This window comes from Lithobates pipiens, unplaced genomic scaffold (assembly GCF_037356315.1).
Source record: "Lithobates pipiens isolate NorthernLeopardFrog02 unplaced genomic scaffold, aLitPip1_a1.2 Scaffold_30, whole genome shotgun sequence".
Lineage (NCBI taxonomy): Eukaryota > Metazoa > Chordata > Amphibia > Anura > Ranidae > Lithobates > Lithobates pipiens.
In genome coordinates this window covers 72,141,042-72,162,808 of record NW_027507791.1, presented here as the reverse complement: position 1 = coordinate 72,162,808, position 21,767 = coordinate 72,141,042, and the positions used below count along the sequence as shown (strand labels likewise).

Below are 21,767 nucleotides of genomic sequence, written 5' to 3'. Positions count from 1 at the left end.
CTTGGTATAGGGTGCTACGGTACATAGGCCTGAGTGCGTTACAGTCTGCTGTTCTGTAAGGACCGCTATCGGTCCACAATACATAGGGTTGCCGTGCACTACTGCTGACCGCTGCCCTATACTGCAGCAGTCCTTCATTGGTATAGGGACTGACGTACAGTCTGCTAATCACTAACACACAACCTGCTTGTTCCACAAAAGTTCTTATAAGGACTGGTAACTTGGTATAGGGTGCTACGGTACATAGGCCTGAGTGCGTTACAGTCTGCTGTTCTGTAAGGACCGCTATCGGTCCACAATACATAGGGTTGCCGTGCACTACTGCTGACCGCTGCCCTATACTGCAGCAGTCCTTCATTGGTATAGGGACTGACGTACAGTCTGCTAATCACTAACACACAACCTGCTTGGTCCACAAAAGTTCTTATAAGGACTGGTAACTTGGTATAGGGTGCTACGGTACATAGGCCTGAGTGCGTTACAGTCTGCTGTTCTGTAAGGACCGCTATCGGTCCACAATACATAGGGTTGCCGTGCACTACTGCTGACCGCTGCCCTATACTGCAGCAGTCCTTCAGCGGTATAGGGACTGACGCACAGTCTGCTAAACACTAACACACAACCTGCTTGGTCCACAAAAGTTTTTATAAGGACTGGTAACTTGGTATAGGGTGCTACGGTACATAGGCCTGAGTGCGTTACAGTCTGCTGTTCTGTAAGGACCGCTATCGGTCCACAATACATAGGGTTGCCGTGCACTACTGCTGACCGCTGCCCTATACTGCAGCAGTCCTTCATTGGTATAGGGACTGACGTACAGTCTGCTAATCACTAACACACAACCTGCTTGGTCCACAAAAGTTCTTATAAGGACTGGTAACTTGGTATAGGGTGCTACGGTACATAGGCCTGAGTGCGTTACAGTCTGCTGTTCTGTAAGGACCGCTATCGGTCCACAATACATAGGGTTGCCGTGCACTACTGCTGACCGCTGCCCTATACTGCAGCAGTCCTTCAGCGGTATAGGGACTGACGCACAGTCTGCTAAACACTAACACACAACCTGCTTGGTCCACAAAAGTTCTTATAAGGACTGGTAACTTGGTATAGGGTGCTACGGTACATAGGCCTGAGTGCAGTACAGTCTGCTGTTCTGTAAGGACCGCTATCGGTCCACAATACATAGGGTTGCCGTGCACTACTGCTGACCGCTGCCCTATACTGCAGCAGTCCTTCATTGGTATAGGGACTGACGTACAGTCTGCTAATCACTAACACACAACCTGCTTGTTCCACAAAAGTTCTTATAAGGACTGGTAACTTGGTATAGGGTGCTACGGTACATAGGCTTGAGTGCGGTACAGTCTGCTGTTCTGTAAGGACCGCTATCGGTCCACAATAGATAGGGTTGACGTGCACCACTGCTGACCGCTGCCCTATACTGCAGCAGTCCTTCAGCGGTATAGGGACTGACGTACAGTCTGCTAAACACTAATACACAACCTGCTTGGTCCACAAAAGTTCTTATAAGGACTGGTAACTTGGTATAGGGTGCTACGGTACATAGGCTTGAGTGCGGTACAGTCTGCTGTTCTGTAAGGACCGCTATCGGTCCACAATAGATAGGGTTGACGTGCACCACTGCTGACCGCTGCCCTATACTGCAGCAGTCCTTCAGCGGTATAGGGACTGACGTACAGTCTGCTAAACACTAATACACAACCTGCTTGGTCCACAAAAGTTCTTATAAGGACTGGTAACTTGGTATAGGGTGCTACGGTACATAGGCTTGAGTGCGGTACAGTCTGCTGTTCTGTAAGGACCGCTATAGGTCCACAATAGATAGGGTTGACGTGCACCACTGCTGACCGCTCACCTATACTGCAGCAGTCCTTCAGCGGTATAGGGACTAAGAGTTTTGTCACAGGGTCATTTAAAAAATGACATGCAGAGGAAGAGGCAGGCCCTTCCGCAGGGGTGGTAGGGGTAGGGCAGGAGCAACAGGCTTGAGCCAAAGTGGGAAGTTGCAGAAGGTGCGTTCAATTACTTTAAAGGATGCACCAGACTTGGTTGAGTGGCTCGCTCAGCCTTACTCTTCTGCACCCTCCTCATCCTCTCGATCTGCACCCTCTTCTTCACTCTCTGCTATGTGCACCCCCAAAGACACTACCACCAACAACACGACCACCACCACCACCACCACATACCTTCCGCTTGAGTCACTGGAATTATTTTCCGATCCATATCAAGAGGACATTTCTGATGCGCAGCCACTCTTGGTATTGGATCAGGAAGAGGAGGTAGCAACAAGCGCTACTCAGCAGTCTGACGCCAGTACCCAGATCAGCCCAAGGAGGAGGTTGGTCCCCGGTGTTGCTGCCTACTCTACTTATAGCGGTGGGGAAGGTGACGTTGATGATGACGTGTCTAGTGATGTCACGTGGGTGCCCACAAGAGAGGAAGAGGAGGGGAGTTCAGAGGGAGATATGGACCAGCAGATAGGGAGGAGAAGCAGCAATGACTTACATTGCACAGCAGGGACAAAGCAGACTGCAAATGTATCAGGAGCGAGTCATCGACCATGTACGGTCACATCTGGCGCTCCCAGGACACCGGCACATGGCTCCGCAGTGTGGGCTTTTTTTAACGTGTCCGCTGCTGACAATAGCGTTGCCATCTGCAATCTTTGCAGTCAACGCGTTAGTCGCGGTAAGCCCAATACTCACCTAGGGACGACCGCCTTAAGAAGGCACATGAGCAGCCATCACCGAGCCCAGTGGGAGCAACGGAACACACAAAGCCACACTGCAGGCTCTCACCGTCCAGCCTCGTCTTCTACTTCTCCTTCTCCTCTCTCCTCACAATTGTCCTCCACTCCACCTTCCATCACGCCAAGCTCACATTTTTCTGCAAAAAGGCAGGCTTCCGTGGGCCTAATGTTTGAGCGTAAAAAAATGATGACGCCGGATAACCCTCTTGCCCAACGGTTGGCGGCTGGCTTGTCAGAACTCATAGCCCGCCAACTACTGCCATATAAACTGGTGGACTCGGAGGCCTTTCGCAAATTTGTGGCCATTGGAACACCACAATGGAAGGTCCCAGGAAGGAAGTATTTCTCAGAGAAGGGCATCCCAGAGCTATATGGCCATGTTCAGCGGCAAGTGAATGTATCTCTGGCACACAGTGTCGGTGCCAAGATACATCTGACCACAGACACGTGGTCTAGCAAACACGGGCAGGGAAGGTATATCAGTTTTACTGCCCACTGGGTGAACCTTCTGACGGCCGTCAAGCATGTAACCCGTGGCACCCGTGTAGATTTGGTTTTACCGCCACGGATTGCATGCAGGCCTGACTCTTCTTCTCCTCCTCCTACTCCATCCTCCTCCCTCTCCTCCTCAGCTGCCTCCTCCTTTTCCGCTGCTAGCGTCTCTTCCACTGCACCGCCCAAGCTCCCCAGAACCTATTCCACATGCCAGGTGAGACGTTGCCATGCCGTGCTGCGTCTGTTGTGCCTGGAAGCAAAGAGCCACACTGGCCCGGCACTCCTTTCAGCTTTGCGTTCACAGGCAGATGAGTGGCTAACACCGCTCAATTTGACAGTTGGTAAAGTGGTGTGTGACAACGGTGCCAATCTGCTTAGCGCATTGAAACAGGGCAAAATCACGCACGTGCCGTGCATGGCACACGTCTTAAACTTGGTCGTGCAGCGATTCCTTGTCAAATACCCTGGGGTCCAGGACATCTTGCGGCAGGCAAGGAAAATCTCGGCCCATTTCAGAAGATCTTACACGGCCATGGCTCGCCTTGCTGACATTCAGCGGCGACACCATCTGCCGGTCAGACGTCTTATTTGCGATTGCCCGACGCGATGGAACTCAACCTTCTATATGCTTGATAGGCTGCTCCAGCAGAAACGTGCAGTTAACGTCTACCTGTATGAACTCTGCGAAAGAAACGGTTCTGGGGAGCTGGGTTTTTTTTCACCGCGCCAGTGGCTGCTCATGCGCGACACATGCAGACTTCTGCGGCCATTTGAGGAGATCACCAAACTGGTCAGTCGCAGCCATGGCGCCATCAGTGACATGGTACCTTATGCCTTCTTTCTGGAGCGTGCATTGCGTCGTGTCATTGATCAGGCTGTGGAGGAGCAGGAGCGGGAAGATGAGGAAGTCGCAATGCTGGATGAATTCCCAGGGGGGGCTACTCTATCTGAGACAAGTCAACAACAGGAGTCTGATGAGGAGTCAGAGGAGGATGGTGCCGGGGCGGATGAGCAGGAGCAAGAAGAGCATGCTTTAAACCTTTCTGGGATCCCTGTTGTGCGAGGATGGGGAGAGGAGAATGAAGAGGACGACATTATCCTGGATGATGAGCAGGAGCCAGGCCACCACACCGCTTCCACTTTAGTGCAAATGGGGGCCTTCATGCTCCAGTGTTTTAATAGGGACCCCCGTATAAAAAGCATGAGGGTCAAGGACCAGTACTGGGTGGCAACGTACTTAGACCCCCGGTACAAACACAAAATGGCGGAAATGTTACCGCCGTCGCAGAGGGCTGTCAGAATGCAGCACTTCCAGGCCTTGCTTCGAGAAATGCTGCATTCTGCTTTTGCGTGCGCTGGCAGAGGAGCAATTCCCACTCCCAGAGAAGGATTTGCGGGTACCAATCCAACAGCGCCTGCAAGAAGAGGCCGGTTTGAAGATGTGTTGGTGACTTCGGATATGAGGTCATTCTTTCAGCCGACCCATCGACAGGTGTCATCCGGATCCAGCATCAGGGAACGCCTAGACCGTCAGGTGTCCGACTACATTGGGTTAACGGCCGATGTGGACGCTCTGAGGAGTGATGAACCCCTAGACTACTGGGTGGGCAGGCTTGACCTCTGGCCAGAGCTTGCCCAATTTGCAATCGAACTGTTGGCTTGCCCCTCATCCAGTGTCCTGTCCGAAAGGACGTTCAGCGCAGCAGGGGGGATTGTGACCGATAAGCGTACTCGCCTAGCTCACCACAGTGTTAACTACCTCACATTTCTAAAAATGAATGAGGCATGGATCTCGGAGGAATTCAACACATGTGATCAGTAGACCATGTATATGTCTATAAACAATTTTTGGAATCAAGCACACAGACCTTCTTAATTCATTTGGCTCACTTCCCTGACCCAAAAAAGCACACCGTACTATATGCCCCTACCCTCCTCTTTGAAGAGGTTGAGCGGTGTCATATTTCTACTGGGGCTGCTTATTATGAGGGGTTCCCACCATCCCTGTGCTGTGCTGACTTCCTCCTGGGTGTTCTTATTATGAGGGGCTCCCACCATCCCTGTGCTGTGCTGACTTCCTCCTGGGGGTTCTTATTATGAGGGGATCACACCATCCCTGTGCTGTGCTGACTTCCTCCTGGGGCTGCTTACGGTGCTGCTGTCAGCGCTGTATGTCACGGAGCTGCTGTCAGCGCTGTATGTCACGGAGCTGCTGTCAGCGCTGTATGTCACGGAGCTGCTGTCAGCGCTGTATGTCACGGAGCTGCTGTCAGCGCTGTATGTCACGGAGCTGCTGTCAGCGCTGTATGTCACGGAGCTGCTGTCAGCGCTGTATGTCACGGAGCTGCTGTCAGCGCTGTATGTCACGGAGCTGCTGTCAGCGCTGTATGTCACGGAGCTGCTGTCAGCGCTGTATGTCACGGAGCTGCTGTCAGCGCTGTATGTCACGGTGCTGCTGTCAGCGCTGTATGTCACGGAGCTGCTGTCAGCGCTGTATGTCACGGAGCTGCTGTCAGTGCTGTATGTCACGGAGCTGCTGTCAGCGCTGTATGTCACGGAGCTGCTGTCAGCGCTGTATGTCACGGAGCTGCTGTCAGCGCTGTATGTCACGGTGCTGCTGTCAGCGCTGTATGTCACGGAGCTGCTGTCAGCGCTGTATGTCACGGAGCTGCTGTCAGCGCTGTATGTCACGGAGCTGCTGTCAGCGCTGTATGTCACGGAGCTGCTGTCAGCGCTGTATGTCACGGAGCTGCTGTCAGCGCTGTATGTCACGGTGCTGATGTCAGTGCTCTGTATTACGGTGCTGCTGTCAGTGCTCTGTATCTCCTGCACCCTCTTGTTTGCCTACCCTGGTCCCTGACCTTCCCTCTCCTCCATTGCCTTCATTAGCTCCATAGTCCTGAATTGTCAGAACAATTTCCCAAATAAAAAAAAAATGCTTGTAGTTATCGATCCCAAATTCACCTCATACATGTATTATGCTATTGTCCAGGTGGTGGGACTACGTGCTACCCCCTAATAATTACCCCGTGGCCGCAAATTCGACCTAAAGGTTTGCGAAATTCGCCTCCCATTGAAGTCAATGGAGCCCGCGGCGAACGGTCGTTTTCGCGAACGTTTGTGTCCGTTCGCGTTTCGCGTTCGCGAAACGTCCCGTCGGAAGTTCGTCCATCACTACTCCCCACTAGGTGTTCCCTGCAGGAGGAAACACAAAAACTGGCAACATGTGTGAAGGAGCCTCCTTTTAAAGTTCGGTGGCAGATGTGTTTCCTGTTGGCAAGTGGGATGATCCACTCTCTCAGGTGCTGTCCTGAAAGATGTTTAGGGAAAAAAGAATTGTTACTCTACATAAAGATTGCCTACACCCTGAAACTGAGCTGCAGCACTGTGGCTATTATTTTGAGGGGACAGCAAATGTACACTGTTATACAAGCTGTACACTCACTACTTTACATTGTAGTAAAGTGTCATTTCTTCAGTGTTAAGACAAAGGGGAGTAATAGATATGGCGCTTATACCTATATGTGGGGACTAGTAGTGTGTTGGTGTATAAAAATGTATTGTATTGTATAGGTCAATTTTCACATGTGTGGCAATATATAATTCTTAAAGTGCTGACTAATTTTGGGCCAAAGTGTATATAATATATATTTTCCAGCGTGCTGGTTCAAAACCCAAAATTTTTAAAATTAAATGAAAATAAAATAAAAATACAATAAACTCAAAGTGCACGCCAATGGCAACAGGTTACAATGTAGCAAACCATATAACTTATTAATCTAAATAGCAATATGCAGTTATTAAAGTATTAATCTAAATGGCAATATGCAGTTATTAAAGTGCGCGTGCAAATAAATTCTTACAGACCTCCAAGGCTCCAGATGACGTCCGTGTGACGAAACGCGTAGGGCGTGGCCAGGCAGCGTACACCTCGAGCTCAGACGGAGATTGCAACAGCGGGAATTTTAAAAGCTGTACACACCGCACTTTTAAACCAGTTGTTTGTGAGTAATTTTTTTAACTATTTTCTGCAATAAAATTCTTTAAAAACGGTATCACACTATGGTTGTGCCTCTTCTCTACTCCATATAAACGGGGCTTATTGCTACTCACGGAGGAACGAGGGATCCCTAATCTTTAAAGTGGAAGGAAGCCAGAGAGCCGCACAATAGCTAATATTGTGAATGTTGATCCACCCCGGATGGGGTCCTCCTTCTGGTGAGAGCATAATAATTTTAACACCCTTTTAAGCCACCGAATGTGAAGAACACAGTTGGAAAACATCACCCCCCTCCTTTTCTGCACCTGCGGTTTTTTCCGCCACCCAATAGAGACTTGCTCCATCACGTCCAATGTTTAAAATTTGCCTGCATTGTTTGCACATTTTCTTGCACTAATTTTGCACGTTTTTTTGGATTTTTTAATTTCATTTAATTTTTCTGTGTTTTATCATTTTAGCACATTTATGCTTCATATAGATGGTATTTTAATTTTTAATTTTTATTAATTTTATACTAATTTATGTAAAGCATCACTATCAGACCAGTTTATGCTACCACCGTGATATTTCATATATGTTTATTTATTATAGTTTGGCACCACAGTATACGTAATATACTTTAATATTCTTTTTCACGACTAATCCACCAGCTATCACAATTAGTCTTCACCTATAGGTCTGTAAGAATTTATTTGCACGCGCACTTTAATAACTGCATATTGCCATTTAGATTAATACTTTAATAACTGCATATTGCTATTTAGATTAATAAGTTATATGGTTTGCTACATTGTAACCTGTTGCCATTGGCGTGCACTTTGAGTTTATTGTATTTTTATTTTATTTTCATTTAATTTTAAAAATTTTGGGTTTTGAACCAGCACGCTGGAAAATATATATTATATACACTTTGGCCCAAAATTAGTCAGCACTTTAAGAATTATATATTGCCACACATGTGAAAATTGACCTATACAATACAATACATTTTTATACACCAACACACTACTAGTCCCCACATATAGGTATAAGCGCCATATCTATTACTCCCCTTTGTCTTTGCATCGTTCCACCCGTGGGTGGAAATCAATAGAGGCTGCTCTTACCTTTTAACTTTTCTTTTCTTTTCCTTTCTACATTCACTCTTAAGGATCCATAGCGCAACCCACCCCCCAGTTACACATTTCTTCAGTGTTGCCACATGAAAAGATATAATAAAATATTTACAAAAATGTAAAGGGTGCACTTACTTTTGAGATTTCCATCTATATTAGGGCTCAAAAACAATGTGCTTTTCGCGTTTTTATCTTAGCTAAAATACACTGACAGTAACATATACTGACTAGGGGCCACCCAAAAACCAATTTTTCTGCATCTGTTTGACAGGTGCAAACCATTGCAATCTTTTTACAGCAAGGCTAATTCTTGCTTTCATTAACAGTACCTCTATAGGGTTACGGTGGGAAGGCACCACCGACACCCAAAGACCATTTTTTTACGCACCTGTTAATTCTATCCAAAGTAAAAGCGACACCAGAATGTATCCAAAAAATCTCTAATCTTGTTCCCAGTGCACTACATTGTGGCCTCATCATATACATTGGCTCCCCAGCTGTTGCTGAGCAAAATAAAGGCAGCTTGCAGGTAAAACTTCATTTTTTTGGGCTTTATAAATGCAATTATTGCTGCAGCAGATTCTAGACAAGGTACTGATCTGCCACTTTACAGGTAGACTAAGGGAACACATTGGCACTATATTGGATGGAATTTTTCATTTTTATGCTTTTACTTTAAAAAACAAAAAAAAAAAAAATCAATCACTGTTCATTTAAAAATTACATTTTTCACAAACTTTTTTTTTTTTTATTGATACATGTCCCTCAAGGCAGGACCTGGACCCCTATAACCACTGTATGCCCAATTACTTGCAGCCTTCAAAATGGGCACTTGATTTTTGACATTCGGGTCCCATTGACTTTAATGGGGTTCGTTATTCTGGTCCAAACTTTCACAGTGTTTGAAAGTTCTGGTGCGAACCGAACAGGGGTCCGTTTGGCCCATCCCCAATACCAACACTAAATTAAAAAGCTTATTTTTGTCTTCATTAAAACACACCGAACCCTTACCTTAAGACCCCTTTTACACAGAAATGTATTTTTCAGGTGTTTTAGTGCTAAAAACTCTTCTGCCTGAGCTTTCTTCTGTTGGACTGCAGAACACCTTCCCCTGATGTTATGGAGACAATCAGACGGAGCCGTATTGTAGTCCGGAATAACATAATTGGTCAGAGTTGACAACACTGTTTAGATTTCAGGGCAGCAAAGGCAGTATTGTCAGCTCACAACAGGAAGTTAAAGTAGATCTTCAGCCTCAATCACAATTTGCCTCCTCTCCATCCGACCTCCCCTCCTGTTCATGCAGAGCGCATTTAAAAATGCTTGTTCTTTTTGTGGGAAGAAAATGTTGGGCCCACACCCAATACACGCCATTCGCCTAGGCAAATGTTTGCATTATACTGTGCCTCCTTGGATATGCATGTCACATATCCCAGGAGGTATAGTACTTCATTAAGAAAAAAAAGAGGGTGGGCCTAGTGCCACATCATCGTGAGGGACCACGGGCCTCTCGCTGATGTTGCAGAGATATACTTTTTTTTTTTTCAAATTGTGTGCAAATATCTAAACTAGGCCTATCACACAGCTTCCAATTGTCCCTGATTTTGAAGGCCTGTCCCTAATTTGGAACAAAGTCCCTCTGTCCCTCATTTTGGTCTGATCTATATAGTATATAAAATGTACTTTTTATTTTCCAAAAAGTGTTCCCCAGTGCTAAACCTTTCATTTCATTTCTAAATTGCTGCATTTGTAAATTTCAAAAGTCAATACAAAGGTGTAGTAGTGATATAAGAAAAAAATATAAAAATGCAGTGTGGGAACGGTGGCACCTCTGGGAGGACAAGCGGTGAGCGGACATCGGAGCCAGGTAGGCAGTCTACTAACTTATCTACCCCTCATTTCCCCCTCCCTTCTTTCTTTCTTCTCATCTCAAATTCTAGACCTCAAAACTATCTCTGCAAGGTTATTTGTGACTTTGGTTTTGGATACTGTTCACCAAAACTTTGCTATATGATACTGAATGCAAGTGCTAAGGACTATGTGCATAGTTTATTATGCCTCTTGATTGAGTACATACTGTGTACAATGTTTATCTTTAAACCTGATACCATTAAGTCTTGCACGACTGTGTATTGTTAACCTTTTGAAAATACCAATAAATATTGTTCATTGATAAAAAAAAAAAGGGAAGGAGGAGGACTGGGTTTAACCAGTCATTTAAAAAAAAAAAATTCTCCTTTAAGAGGGCATGTCCTCTGTTTACATACGTTTGCTCAGGGGAGGGCTGGGCCAGGGGGCAGGGATGCAATTGCCCCCTGGGCTGCTCTGATATGCGGTGGCAAAGGCTGCTGTGTCGTCAGCTCAAAACCGCAACATGCACAGTTCTTGAGCTGGCCGAGTCCAGTACTGTGAGCCAGCGATGTCTTCATGTCAGGGCTGACAGTCTGTGTTACACAGCACAGGCCCGCCCAGCCCCTCCCTACTCCACAACATTGGCTGGCAGAGGCTGGACCTGCTTTCTGCTCAATCTGAGCAGTTGGCTGGAATCCAGTGAGGCTCCTGGGAGGCTGGGACCATCCAAGTAAGTGAGCTCCTCCTCTCTCCTCCTCTCTGCAGCCAAAGAGTTTTTTTTCTAGCAGCCTGTGCCAGTACCTTGCCCTCCTAGGGCTAGGTGGTATGATGTGGGCTCTCACTGACATGCTGCAGTTTGGCTGCAGTGCTGGTGTACTGGCAGTCATCCTGCATGTTGCCCCTGGGACATAGAGGATGCACATTTTTACTGCATGTTCTGAAAGTGCACAAAACGTCCTGCATGCTGCATGTTTGGTGCACTTTCAGAACATGCAGCAACAATGAGTAACCTAAAAGAAGTCTGAGGGGCTGTGACACCCACCAGTACACCCGCACTGCAGCCAAACCGCAGCACACCAGTGTGAGCCTAAATGCTTGTATTCACTTTCAGCAGCCACTGCCACTCCTCTGAAAAGTGATCCATCCTTAGGTCACTTTTCAGAGGCATTTGACAGGCACTGAATAGTTGATATCACATTTCATCCCTGCCTGCTTTAACCCCCCGAAATGCCAATCCCTGCAGGTAATGACACAGTTCACTTTGAACTCCGCCTTATTTCCATTACTCTCTGTAGGCATTAGATGTGGTCTCACCTATTTGTTTGCACATCTAATACCAAAGGGTACTTTCACACTGGGGCGATGTGGGCGGTAGTGGTACAGCGCTGCTCGTTTTAGTGGCGCTTTACCATTGTTTTAGTGGCGCTAGCGGGGCACTTTTAACCCCCACTAGTGGCCAAAGAAAGTGTTAAAAAGGGCCGTTTTGCATTCATTTCAATGGGCTGGGCACCTCTCCCAAACCACCCCAATAATGCTGCTTGCTGGACTTTTCAGAATGTCCTTCAAGCTCACCGCCCCAGTGGGAAACCTGGGCTGGCATAAGAAGTGCTTTACAGGTGCTATTTTTTAGCACTAAAACGCCTGTACAGCGCCGTCAGTGTTAAAGGACCCTAAAGAGAGTTCTGGAAATAAGGTGAAGTTCAAAGTGAATTTCTACAATTAAGTGGAGCCCCCCTTTCAGAAGATTTGAGGATATTATTAAACCCAGAGACTGGTGGACTTAGGCCACAATAGACAGATTGAAGTTCAGCAGACATTTCAATCTATCTCTGTGCAGACTGGTTGTACAGAATTTGACTCCATCAACTGACAGTACAACCAGCGTGTCTTTATGTTTTTTAGCGATCAGTGCTGGCTGCTATAGCTGCCAGCAGTGATCACTGTATTCTGATGGCTTGGAAACTTTCACCTCAGAGCACACACTGACACATGGCTCTTACGGAAGCTTGGTAATTCAAGTTCTGGGCTTCCCTAACATTACAGCCCTGTGGGGCTGTGACCAAGTCTGGGCAAGAGCTGGGATATGACATTATTTACCTCATATCCCTGCCACTCCTAAACCTGCTCCACTGCAGCACCAGGCCCACAATGCCCTTAATCTGGCCAGTGCTCCGGCATGCGCCTGCATGTGCATTTCTTACTATCCGCAATTGAGACAGGAGGAACCTGCACCCTGGTGAATCTGGTGTTCATGCCGGGGAGACAGCAGGACTTGCGTGTTTAGCCTGCTGCGCTCACTGTGACTCTTGGCTACTCTGCTTGCTTGGCTTGCCCAGTGGTGTGGAGCTCACTCACCAGAGAAGCTCCGGACTCCACAGGTAGTGCTTAGTGTGGTGGCAGTGACAGCACAGTCTTTAGTCTTCATCTTCCTGCAGTCTCATTGGTCTGTGTACTGGGTGTGGGGAAGGGGCAAGCTCTTTTTCTCAGTCTCTCTGGGGGCAATCATGCAGTCTCTTTCTGAGAGACTGCTCCATTCTCTGAGAGACTGCTCCACTTCACACTGCCTGTACAGAGACTGACTGCTTCACAGTGCCTGCACAGAAAGTGACTGCTCTCTCTGTGCAGGCAGTGTGAAGCGGGGTCTCTCTCTGTGGAGGCAGTGTGAAGCGGGGTCTCTCTCTGTGGGGCAATGTGGAGCAGTCTCCCCCTCTCTCTGTACGAGGAATGTGGTGTAGATGGGTGGTGAGCTGATTCAGTGTTTCAATGGGCCACTTGACTGGACTTTCCCCCCAGGCCTAAGGCCGCCAGCCCTCCCCTGCGTTTGCTAATAGGTGTACCTCGTTCCCATCTGAAAAAGTTGGGAGGTATGCTATCATGGCAGTTTCACCCAACAGAAAAATAGGAGAATCCACCTGATAGATTTTTTCCTTCAGATTTACCATAACCATATAATATGAGGTACAACTTTAGGACTTTCAATTTGTATGCAATCAGGCAGGTCCTTGCACTACATGGTTTTGGTAAATCTGAAGACAAAAATCTGAAGAAAATAGTGTGTATGGGGCTTTACAAGTTTTTTGGGCAAAAATACATTCCCAGACACACATCCCTATACTTCTACCAAGCAATCGCCGTACCTGAATCTCCGCCAGGCACAGACGGGTGTATGGTTTTAATGTAGACTCCCAGCACACATATGAACACAGCCAGGGTCCATGTGATATGGTGATGCCCATCTTGTACTCTGAGATCTTTGGCGACTTTCTTTACACTTTTCTGTGCCGCCATTTCCTCCTTGGTTACAGAGCTCTACATAGATTTTTGTTCTGTCTCCCAGCAAGAACAAGCAAAACAGGTTACCCGCCTGTCACTGTGAATGAGAAAACAAAACATTTCAGCTACATCAGACCAAGAGGAGTATTCACAAGCTGCTTACACAATCAAATAAGGATTTCACCAAGAACACTCATTGGCTCTTTAGCCATAGCAATATTGGCATACATGGTGGTTCAGGTTGGGGGGGTCACTTTTTTTTTACCATGTCTATGTAATAATGCAAGATCAGCACTGTGAGCAGTGCATAGGATAGCCCTCAACTCCAACCAGATGTGTAACTAGCTGCAAACAAATGGAAAATTTGCATGCAATATAACTTTGGATGGAGTGGGCAAGGCTTGTCAGGTTTTAATTGCTGTTGGGGCCCCCATTAAGGAGATTTTACCCCACCTGTTCTGTCTGAAACCACTCACCTGAAGGAGGGGAGCATAATTCTCCCGAATGGGCACAGGGACAGTGGTGAACAACTTACTTTTGAATGCAAAGTCTTCTGTGATTGGAGGAGGCAGATCCCGTCATTCATATTCCCAAGCTCCATTCACAGAATGCTTTGCGTTCTGGAAAAAAAAATAAAAAATACTACGGGTGAGTGTGAAGGAATGGTGCAATTCCATCACACTCACAACGGCTGATGTTACCCATCACAGCGCTGGAAAACAACACTTGTGGATTTAATTAACCCTTTTTTTGGTCCTCTTTAAGGGACATGGCAGGGGTGTGTCCTATGCCCACATACGCTTGCTAGTAGGTGTCCCTCATTCCTATCTCAAAACGTTGGGAGGTATGCGTTTCTATGGTGTGAACTGGCCGGAAATCCAAATTTGATTTCAGAGAGAGTGCAGAAGCCATCAATCGCTCACCCATCCCCCATTTAGAAATTCTGTATTATTCAGAGCTGGTTCACACTCGTTTTCTGTGTAACCCCTCGCATTCCATTTTTGACAGCACACGGGCAGCAAAACACACTGGTATGTGCAAACGGTAGTGCAAGCACTACTTTTGCAAATTGAGCCGCACCAAAATTAATGGTATTGAAGTACCATGTGGTTTAGTGGCTGAAAATGCACTGTGTTTGAGAGATGTGTTTGGGATGCCATAATAATAAAAATTGGCACCCGCATGCGTCTTGCAAGGGCAGCGCATTCACATGGGGGAAACATACGCGTTATGCATCTTTCCCACACCACGTTCCGGTGTGAGCGTTGAATGGGTGAAGCTGTAGTGCGGCTTCTATGAATGGAAGAGCAGGGCAGAAGGGGCAGGCATAGTCAATGTCTCTTGTTGAGAGCTCCTGATCTCACCAGAAGATTATGGCGGCAGAGGTGGGGAGGTAGGAAAGACAACATTTTCTCCTAAACCAAGAAGAATCAGCACAAGGGATACATCATACTAAATGCAAGTTATGTCCCTTGTGTTGATTTTATGTGTGTAGTTTAGGCTAAAACTTAGGCTTTAAAGGCTTAGTCCACCATTGGGACCAGGGATGAGCTCAGGAATGTTCAGACTTAAGTCCTGCCAAGAAGCTGCCAAAACAAACACATTTCACATGTATACATACCCCCTGAAAATGTGCGGTTGTAGGGCAGGAAATGCCTCTGTCGCTTATGATTGGCTGTCCATAGAGATGGGTTCAGGTGCATTCGGGATCCTAGTCCCATATCCACCTGCCCGATCCCACCTGGAAGCCAACACTGCACACCACTAATCTAGGGTTGCCACATTTTCTTCAAGTCAAACCCGAACACTTTAGTGGCGCACAGCAATTTTTTTTAAACTATACATATAGTTTGCTATTAAATAACATTTCTAATCATATATATTTAAGAACAAGGGTCCTCCTTTACATCAGAGTCCACAGAGTTCCCCTTTTACATCTGAACTCGCACAGTTCTCTTTCACTGTAAGAGGGGACTCTACAGACTCTGATGCAAGGGAGAACTCTAACATAAGGGATCCTCTGGGAACACTGATTTAAGGGGGGGGGGGGGGGGGGACAGAGTTCTGATGTATGGTGAAGACTCTGATGTAAGGGGAAATACTGTGGCCTCTGGTGTAAAGGGGTAATCTGATGTAATGGGTGCTCTGAGAACCCTAATTTACCTTAGTATACTCACTCAGAGGCAGGAGAGAGAAGGGGGGAGATTTCAGTCACAGACAGGGGTGGATGGTGAGCTCACTCACCCCTTGGCAGTCAGCACCTCTCAGGCTGAGGCTGGACTTCAAATTTCCAGCCCTAACTTACTTTCCTATTCTGAGGCACAGTACTGGGGATTGGATTGTGGGCAGACACAGAAGAATAGGGGTAGGGGGAAGAGGTGTAGATTGATCCCTCTCGCCTCCCCTGTCTGTGTGTATTTGGGGGGGCTGTTAGTGCCGGCTTTGGGTAGTGTTAATGTAAAGAGTGTAACAGACACTCTCAGCTCAGATAACTGCAGCCAGTAACCCTGCTGGGAAGCAATAGTCCAGTCTAAATAATGTGTCCGGGTTTCAGGCAGTCTGAAACCCGGACACATGATTCCAAACCCGAACTGTCCGGGTGAATCCTGGACAGGTGGCAACCCTACACTAATCACAAGCAGTGGGGCATTTTCCAGTCCGCAACTGCACAGACCTGGAAATGTCTCAATGCCTGTGATTAGCAAAGTGCAGTGTCGGCTTCATGGTGGGATTAGGCAGGTGGGTTGGATCTAGGATCCAGAACACACCTGAACCCATCTCTAGTTGTCTGCTTTGACAGCTTCCTGGCGGGATAGCTCAGGCATGTTTGCATCCAAACCCAGCTGAGCTCCTCCCTGTTTGGGACCATGTTTCCAAGTTACACCCATTTTTAGTGTATAACATGAAACATGGTTGCATTCCCCAACCCCCACCTCCAAATCCCCCCCCCCCCCCCACAATTACCTAAATTGCAAGTTGCTCCTCCCTGCAACAATGAACTGTTTTTAAAATTTAGCAGGGCTGTGCAAGCCTCTGCCTGCCCAGCCATCTCATCCATTCACGGGAATGCTGGAAATAGGAAGACTGTGAGTTCCATCTGCCACAACAGCAGGGGTACTCACAGAATGTGCCTGCACAAGGGGTGAGCTCAAGCATGTTCGGACACAAGTACAAACCCTCCCAAGATATCCTGTCAGGTAGCTGTCACTGCAGACACCCAATCATAACTGGCCAAGGTAGTCGCTGTCCTGAAGCTGCATGTATGCAAGGGGCATGTGCACCTGCCTGAGAACATCCCTGGCCGGCACACATGCAGGCCAGGGATGTCAACACATTTGTAGTCCAGTGCTTATTCCCTCCAACCCTCACCTAGGGCCATCGAGTTGCCACCTCATCCCTTTAAACCCAAACAAATTTGAATTACACAGGTTCTGAGGCTAATTAAATGCAGATAAAGCACCAAGTGAGTTTAATTACAACCTTAATCAGCCACAGAACCTGTATAATTAAATATGTGTTCAGGTTTAAAGGGATGAGGTGGCAACCCTATAGGGCCAGGATGTAAACAATGCAGGAGTCTCTGCATTGCGCCTATGACAAACTGATCGCAGTTGCAATGCTCTGCAGACTTCAATGCAAAAACGTTAAAATGTGCATTTTTTTTATTGAACAAATGTGAGTACGTTTATTACATTTTTGCAAAAAGGGGGACCAGTACATCTTTATGGCTAATTGTGCTATCGTAGAATTATGCTTTATATTCCCCCCACAGCACAGGCCAGAGTTTTATACTCACCTATCCACGCTTCTACATGAACTCATTGGAAAGACAGAGAGGAGAAAAGGCTTGGCTTCAGTGCTGCCTGTTCCTGTGAACCAAGCCTCTCTTTCATTCACCGCCATGGAAACAGAACAAGCAATGACATCAATTCATTGAGAAGATAAAGAATGTAGGAGGAGAGGCCTGGTTTCACAGCTGCGTGGAAATGGCAGTTCCTGTGAACCAAGCCTCTCTTTCACCCACCGCCATGGAAACCTAGCAAACCAGCAGTCTAATTATTGTCCATCCTCTCAGCTCCTAGTGGAGATTAACCCTACAAGGTCTATGAGGAGCAGAATGTTTCTTTTTTTCACCAGTGTCTTCCCCTCAAAGACTGAGACGACCAGCAAACCGTTCACACTATGTGCATTGACCTGCATTTATCAGGCACCTGATCAACGCAGGTCACTGCAAGGGCATTTAGAAAACAACAAGTTTCTATGTACCTTATTCACATCACAATGTTGTGTACATGTGCGTTTCCTTAACCGCTTCACCTCCGGAAGATTTAACCCCCTTCCTGACTATAGCATTTTTGCGATATGGCACTGCATTACTTTAACTGACAATTGCGTGGTCATGCGACACTGTACATAAATAAAATTGATGTCCTTTTTTTCCCCACTAATAGAGCTTTCTTTTGATGGTATTTGTTTGCCTCTGCAGTTTTTATTTTTTGCGCTATAAACAAAAAACAACCTACAATTAAAATTAAAAAAAACAGTTTTTTTACTTTCTGCTCGAATACACATCCAATAGAAAATGGAAAAAAATCAAATGTATTCATCAATTTAGGGCAATATGTATTCTGCTACATGTTTTTGGTAAAACAAAATCTCAATAAGTAAATATTGATTGGTTTGCGCAAAAGTTATAGCGTCTACAAACTATGGAATAGATTTATGGAAGTTTTATTTATTTATTGTTGTAGCGGCCATAACCCTTTGTAGGGCGGCCTTAACTTTATGGGCTTAATGGTTACCTCCGCTTGGCTTGTTCTTCCACATCTAGGGGTTCCCAGGGTTGATACCCATCAACTTGGACGCTGACACCAATAAAGTCCTTTTGAAAGGTTTTATTTTGCAGGGGTAACATCCAACAACACAGTCTCGTATAGGAACAGAGGGCAAGAGTGAAGAACTCAGGCACCTTGAACTGCAGACATAACAAAGTCTCTAGTACCACCCAGAGAGTAGCCACTCGCAGCTGGGCGCTTCATGGCTGAACAAATCTCTAGCCAGAGATTATGGCAGTCAGCACTTTGATTCAGAGCTTGTGAAATCACTGACCTTGAACAAGTTGTAACTGAAAGTGAACAGGAACCTTTTTCCTCAGTACTTGGAACGTTCTCTGTCTCCTTGATAGTACTGGAAAAAGCATGGATTCGTCAATGTCCTTCACAACTCAGAAACCAGGCACTTCTCAGGATGCCAGCCTGTTGGCCCTCCTCCGAAGAATCCTCCTCCGGTCACTTTCACGAGCTGTGGTACCCCGCCAAGCCGAGAGCACACCTGGACACCTTGAATCCTCCCTCAGTTACTGCGCCTCAGACCATCCGGTTCCGAGACCCGGGAACAGATGGATCCCTACCCCAGACCAGCCGGGTCTATTGGGGGTAACCAACAGAAGCATGTTGTGGGATGTCGAACACCCAGTGACCGGGACCCCTCACAGGGCTACCCCGGTCCAGGGAAAAAATGAACAGATCGCTTGGGCCTCACGAACTCCTACTGGACACGTGACTTCAACATCTTAAGTACCCCTTCCCAGATTCCTTTAGCAGGGCCCGACACACCCACTGATTGGTTCCGAGAAGGCTGATACCCAAAACGTTCAACCAGGCCTGGTTCTGGCCTGTCATGTGCACCTCACTGTACACATGACCAAGCAGAACTTCTAACACAGCCCAGCCAAACTGATGTCAAAGTTAACCTACATAATTAACCCTCAGAACCTCACTACTGTTCTGAGGCAAAAACTAAATTTACACATGAATGACACTTTGTCCAAAATGTCATCCGCTACATTGTATTTACACTAGTGATGGCGGCGATCAGCGGGACTGCACCCCTGTGCCCCATACTCAGAAGTGCAGGATCATGTATATATATATATGTCATCCTGTGCGGCCCCCTGTAGTAGTAAATATGCTGTGGGGCAGTCAACAAGTGGTTCAATTACAACCTGCTTGCATTTAGAGGACTTATTCACACTATGTGCAATGACTTCTGCGATAGGTTTCTGCACTGAATAAAAGCAGGAGGCCGCTAGGGCATTTTAAACAAAGTGTTTTTTGTACCCGGTTCACACCACAATGTTGATATGATTTGCAGAACATTGCAGTGCAGAAAAATTCAGCGTGTCTGCCTGTCACCACACAGCAGCGCAATGCACCACGCTACTTTGCAGTGACATGAGTAAAGTGTAAATATGTGACACTTTAAATAAGGTTGAAATGAAGAATGAAAGTAAGACGATGTGCTGAAAAGTGCATCACACTTCTCCCTGCCGGGGCTGACACTAGCCTGTATGATAAAATGCTGTGCTTTACTGTGTGGGCTATGGTGAACATATCCTAATACAATCAATTTGAATGCATATAAATGCAACACAACAAAATGAAAATATAGATGACAATAAATGATATGAAAATGCATGCCAAGGTGTAAAAAAAGTTTGTGTAAAGCCCCATACACACTATCAGATTTTCTGCTGATTTTTGTCTTCAGATTTACCAAAACCATGTAGTGCAAGGGCCTACCTGATTGCATACACATTGAAACTCCAAAGGTTTGACCGCATATTATATGGTTTTGGTAAATCTGAAGGAAAAATCTGCAGAAAATGGGGCTATAAGCAACAAGATGTGTATCAAAATGCATGTTAAATGCACATCAACGCACTTACATTCTTGATACATTGAGGGGATTTTGTTGAGCAGTGTGGTGTGAAAGGACCTTCAGCTTCCTACCACAGAAGAAAAATGGCAACAAATGTGCCCAAAAGGATAGTGGCTCAGAATGCTTCAAGTCAGAACCTAGCAGAGACCTGCAATTCTCTTTTGCACGCAAGAGATAGCACACAAGACACACCTTGGGTCTCTGCACTGAAACATCACCTCATAGGATGTGTTATGTGGTTATCCCAAGGGACAACGGGTGGTCAACCCTTCATCATCATCACCTAGACAAGGAATCAGGAAGTGGCATTTCATAACATAAAAAATATGAATTGTGTAAGAGGGAAGGGAAGAAGCAGATGAGAGAAAGTTCATGTCATGAGTGAAGGTCTACTGTAATTCAGTGTATCTAAAACTGCACTTCGTCAGGCTGCATATCATAATCCTATGGTTCTGTTTCTCAGATTTCTGTTTCTACAGCAGTATCTGGGTCTGTTCTACAATTCAAGTGAGGGATGGCATGTTGCTGTCTAAATCTCTCCTGCAGGGCCCTTCTGACTGGACTGGACTGGACAAGCCTTCAATCCTACCATGAACCTTGAACCTCAATCGGTGATCTGAGTCAGTGATATCAGCACAGTTGCGTGCATCCCTCTGGGGTGGTTCTGAAGTGCCACTGCCAAATGAGTGGCTCTCATCCTCCTGCTGCCTCCCAACAAATAATCTCTTTTCATGATGTTGTGGTGGGCGCAGGTGCACAGGAGCAGGAAGATGCAAAAGCAATTGTGGCAGTGACAAATAGGTATGATCCATCGCACAGGAAAGAGGCTCTAGCCCCCTCACCACTATCAGCCATAGAGATAACGTTAAGGGAACTTGCCTTGGACGAGGCCTCCACTTTGGACATGTAAGCAAGAACTGTGGCCAGCCTGAATTCAAAAGCTTACTCAAGCCGCCATTAAACTAGTGGCTCCAGGCGCAGAGGGGCGGCCCACCCGGGGCAGCCAACACAAGGTCCCAGCGAAACCAGTTGTGGCTGCCCTCGTTAATGGACAAGCATACCTCCCAACTTTTTGAGATAGGAACAAGGGACACATTATTAGCAAAAGTATGTAGGTATGGGACACACCCTTTGCCATGCCCCGTTAAAGGAGAAATTATACAAAAAATAAATGATTGCTAAAACCCAAAAGTGATTTTTTTACCACTATTATTCTTTCAAACTGGCTTTGGAAATTTACAAATGCGGCAATTTAGAAATCAGATGAAAGTTTTAGCACTGGGAAACACTTTTTGAAAGATAAAAAGTGTATTTTATATACAACTATATAGATCAGACCAAAATGAGGGACAAATGAGGACGAAAGAGGAACAGAGGGACTTTGTTCCAACTCAGGGACAGTCCCTCAAAATCAGGGACAGTTGGGAGCTATGGACAAGAGGTCCTGTGCCTGATTGATACAGGCACCGGCCTACTGAAAAAAGCAGTATGCACACTGTTACCTGTCATAGTACTAATAACAATCAATAAATACAGTGGTTGT

General features: G+C 46.4%; 1 protein-coding gene across 3 annotated transcripts in view; it reads right to left on the bottom strand.

Moving 5' to 3' along the window:
- The window catches only part of TMEM260 (transmembrane protein 260), a 143,920-nt gene extending 126,459 nt beyond the window's left edge, over positions 1-17,461 (bottom strand). For 2 of the 3 annotated variants that reach the window (XM_077464430.1, XM_077464432.1), the window contains exons 1-2: positions 17,301-17,461; positions 13,369-13,601 (exon numbers count right to left, since the gene is read on the bottom strand). In XM_077464430.1, coding sequence (XP_077320556.1) covers positions 13,369-13,519 — 151 coding nt within the window. In that variant the 5' untranslated portion in view covers positions 13,520-13,601; positions 17,301-17,461. Of the gene's footprint in view, positions 1-13,368; positions 13,602-14,039; positions 14,125-17,300 lie in introns of all 3 variants that reach the window. The other variant, XM_077464431.1, reaches the window with a different exon arrangement.
- Between the last annotated feature and the right edge of the window lie 4,306 nt (positions 17,462-21,767).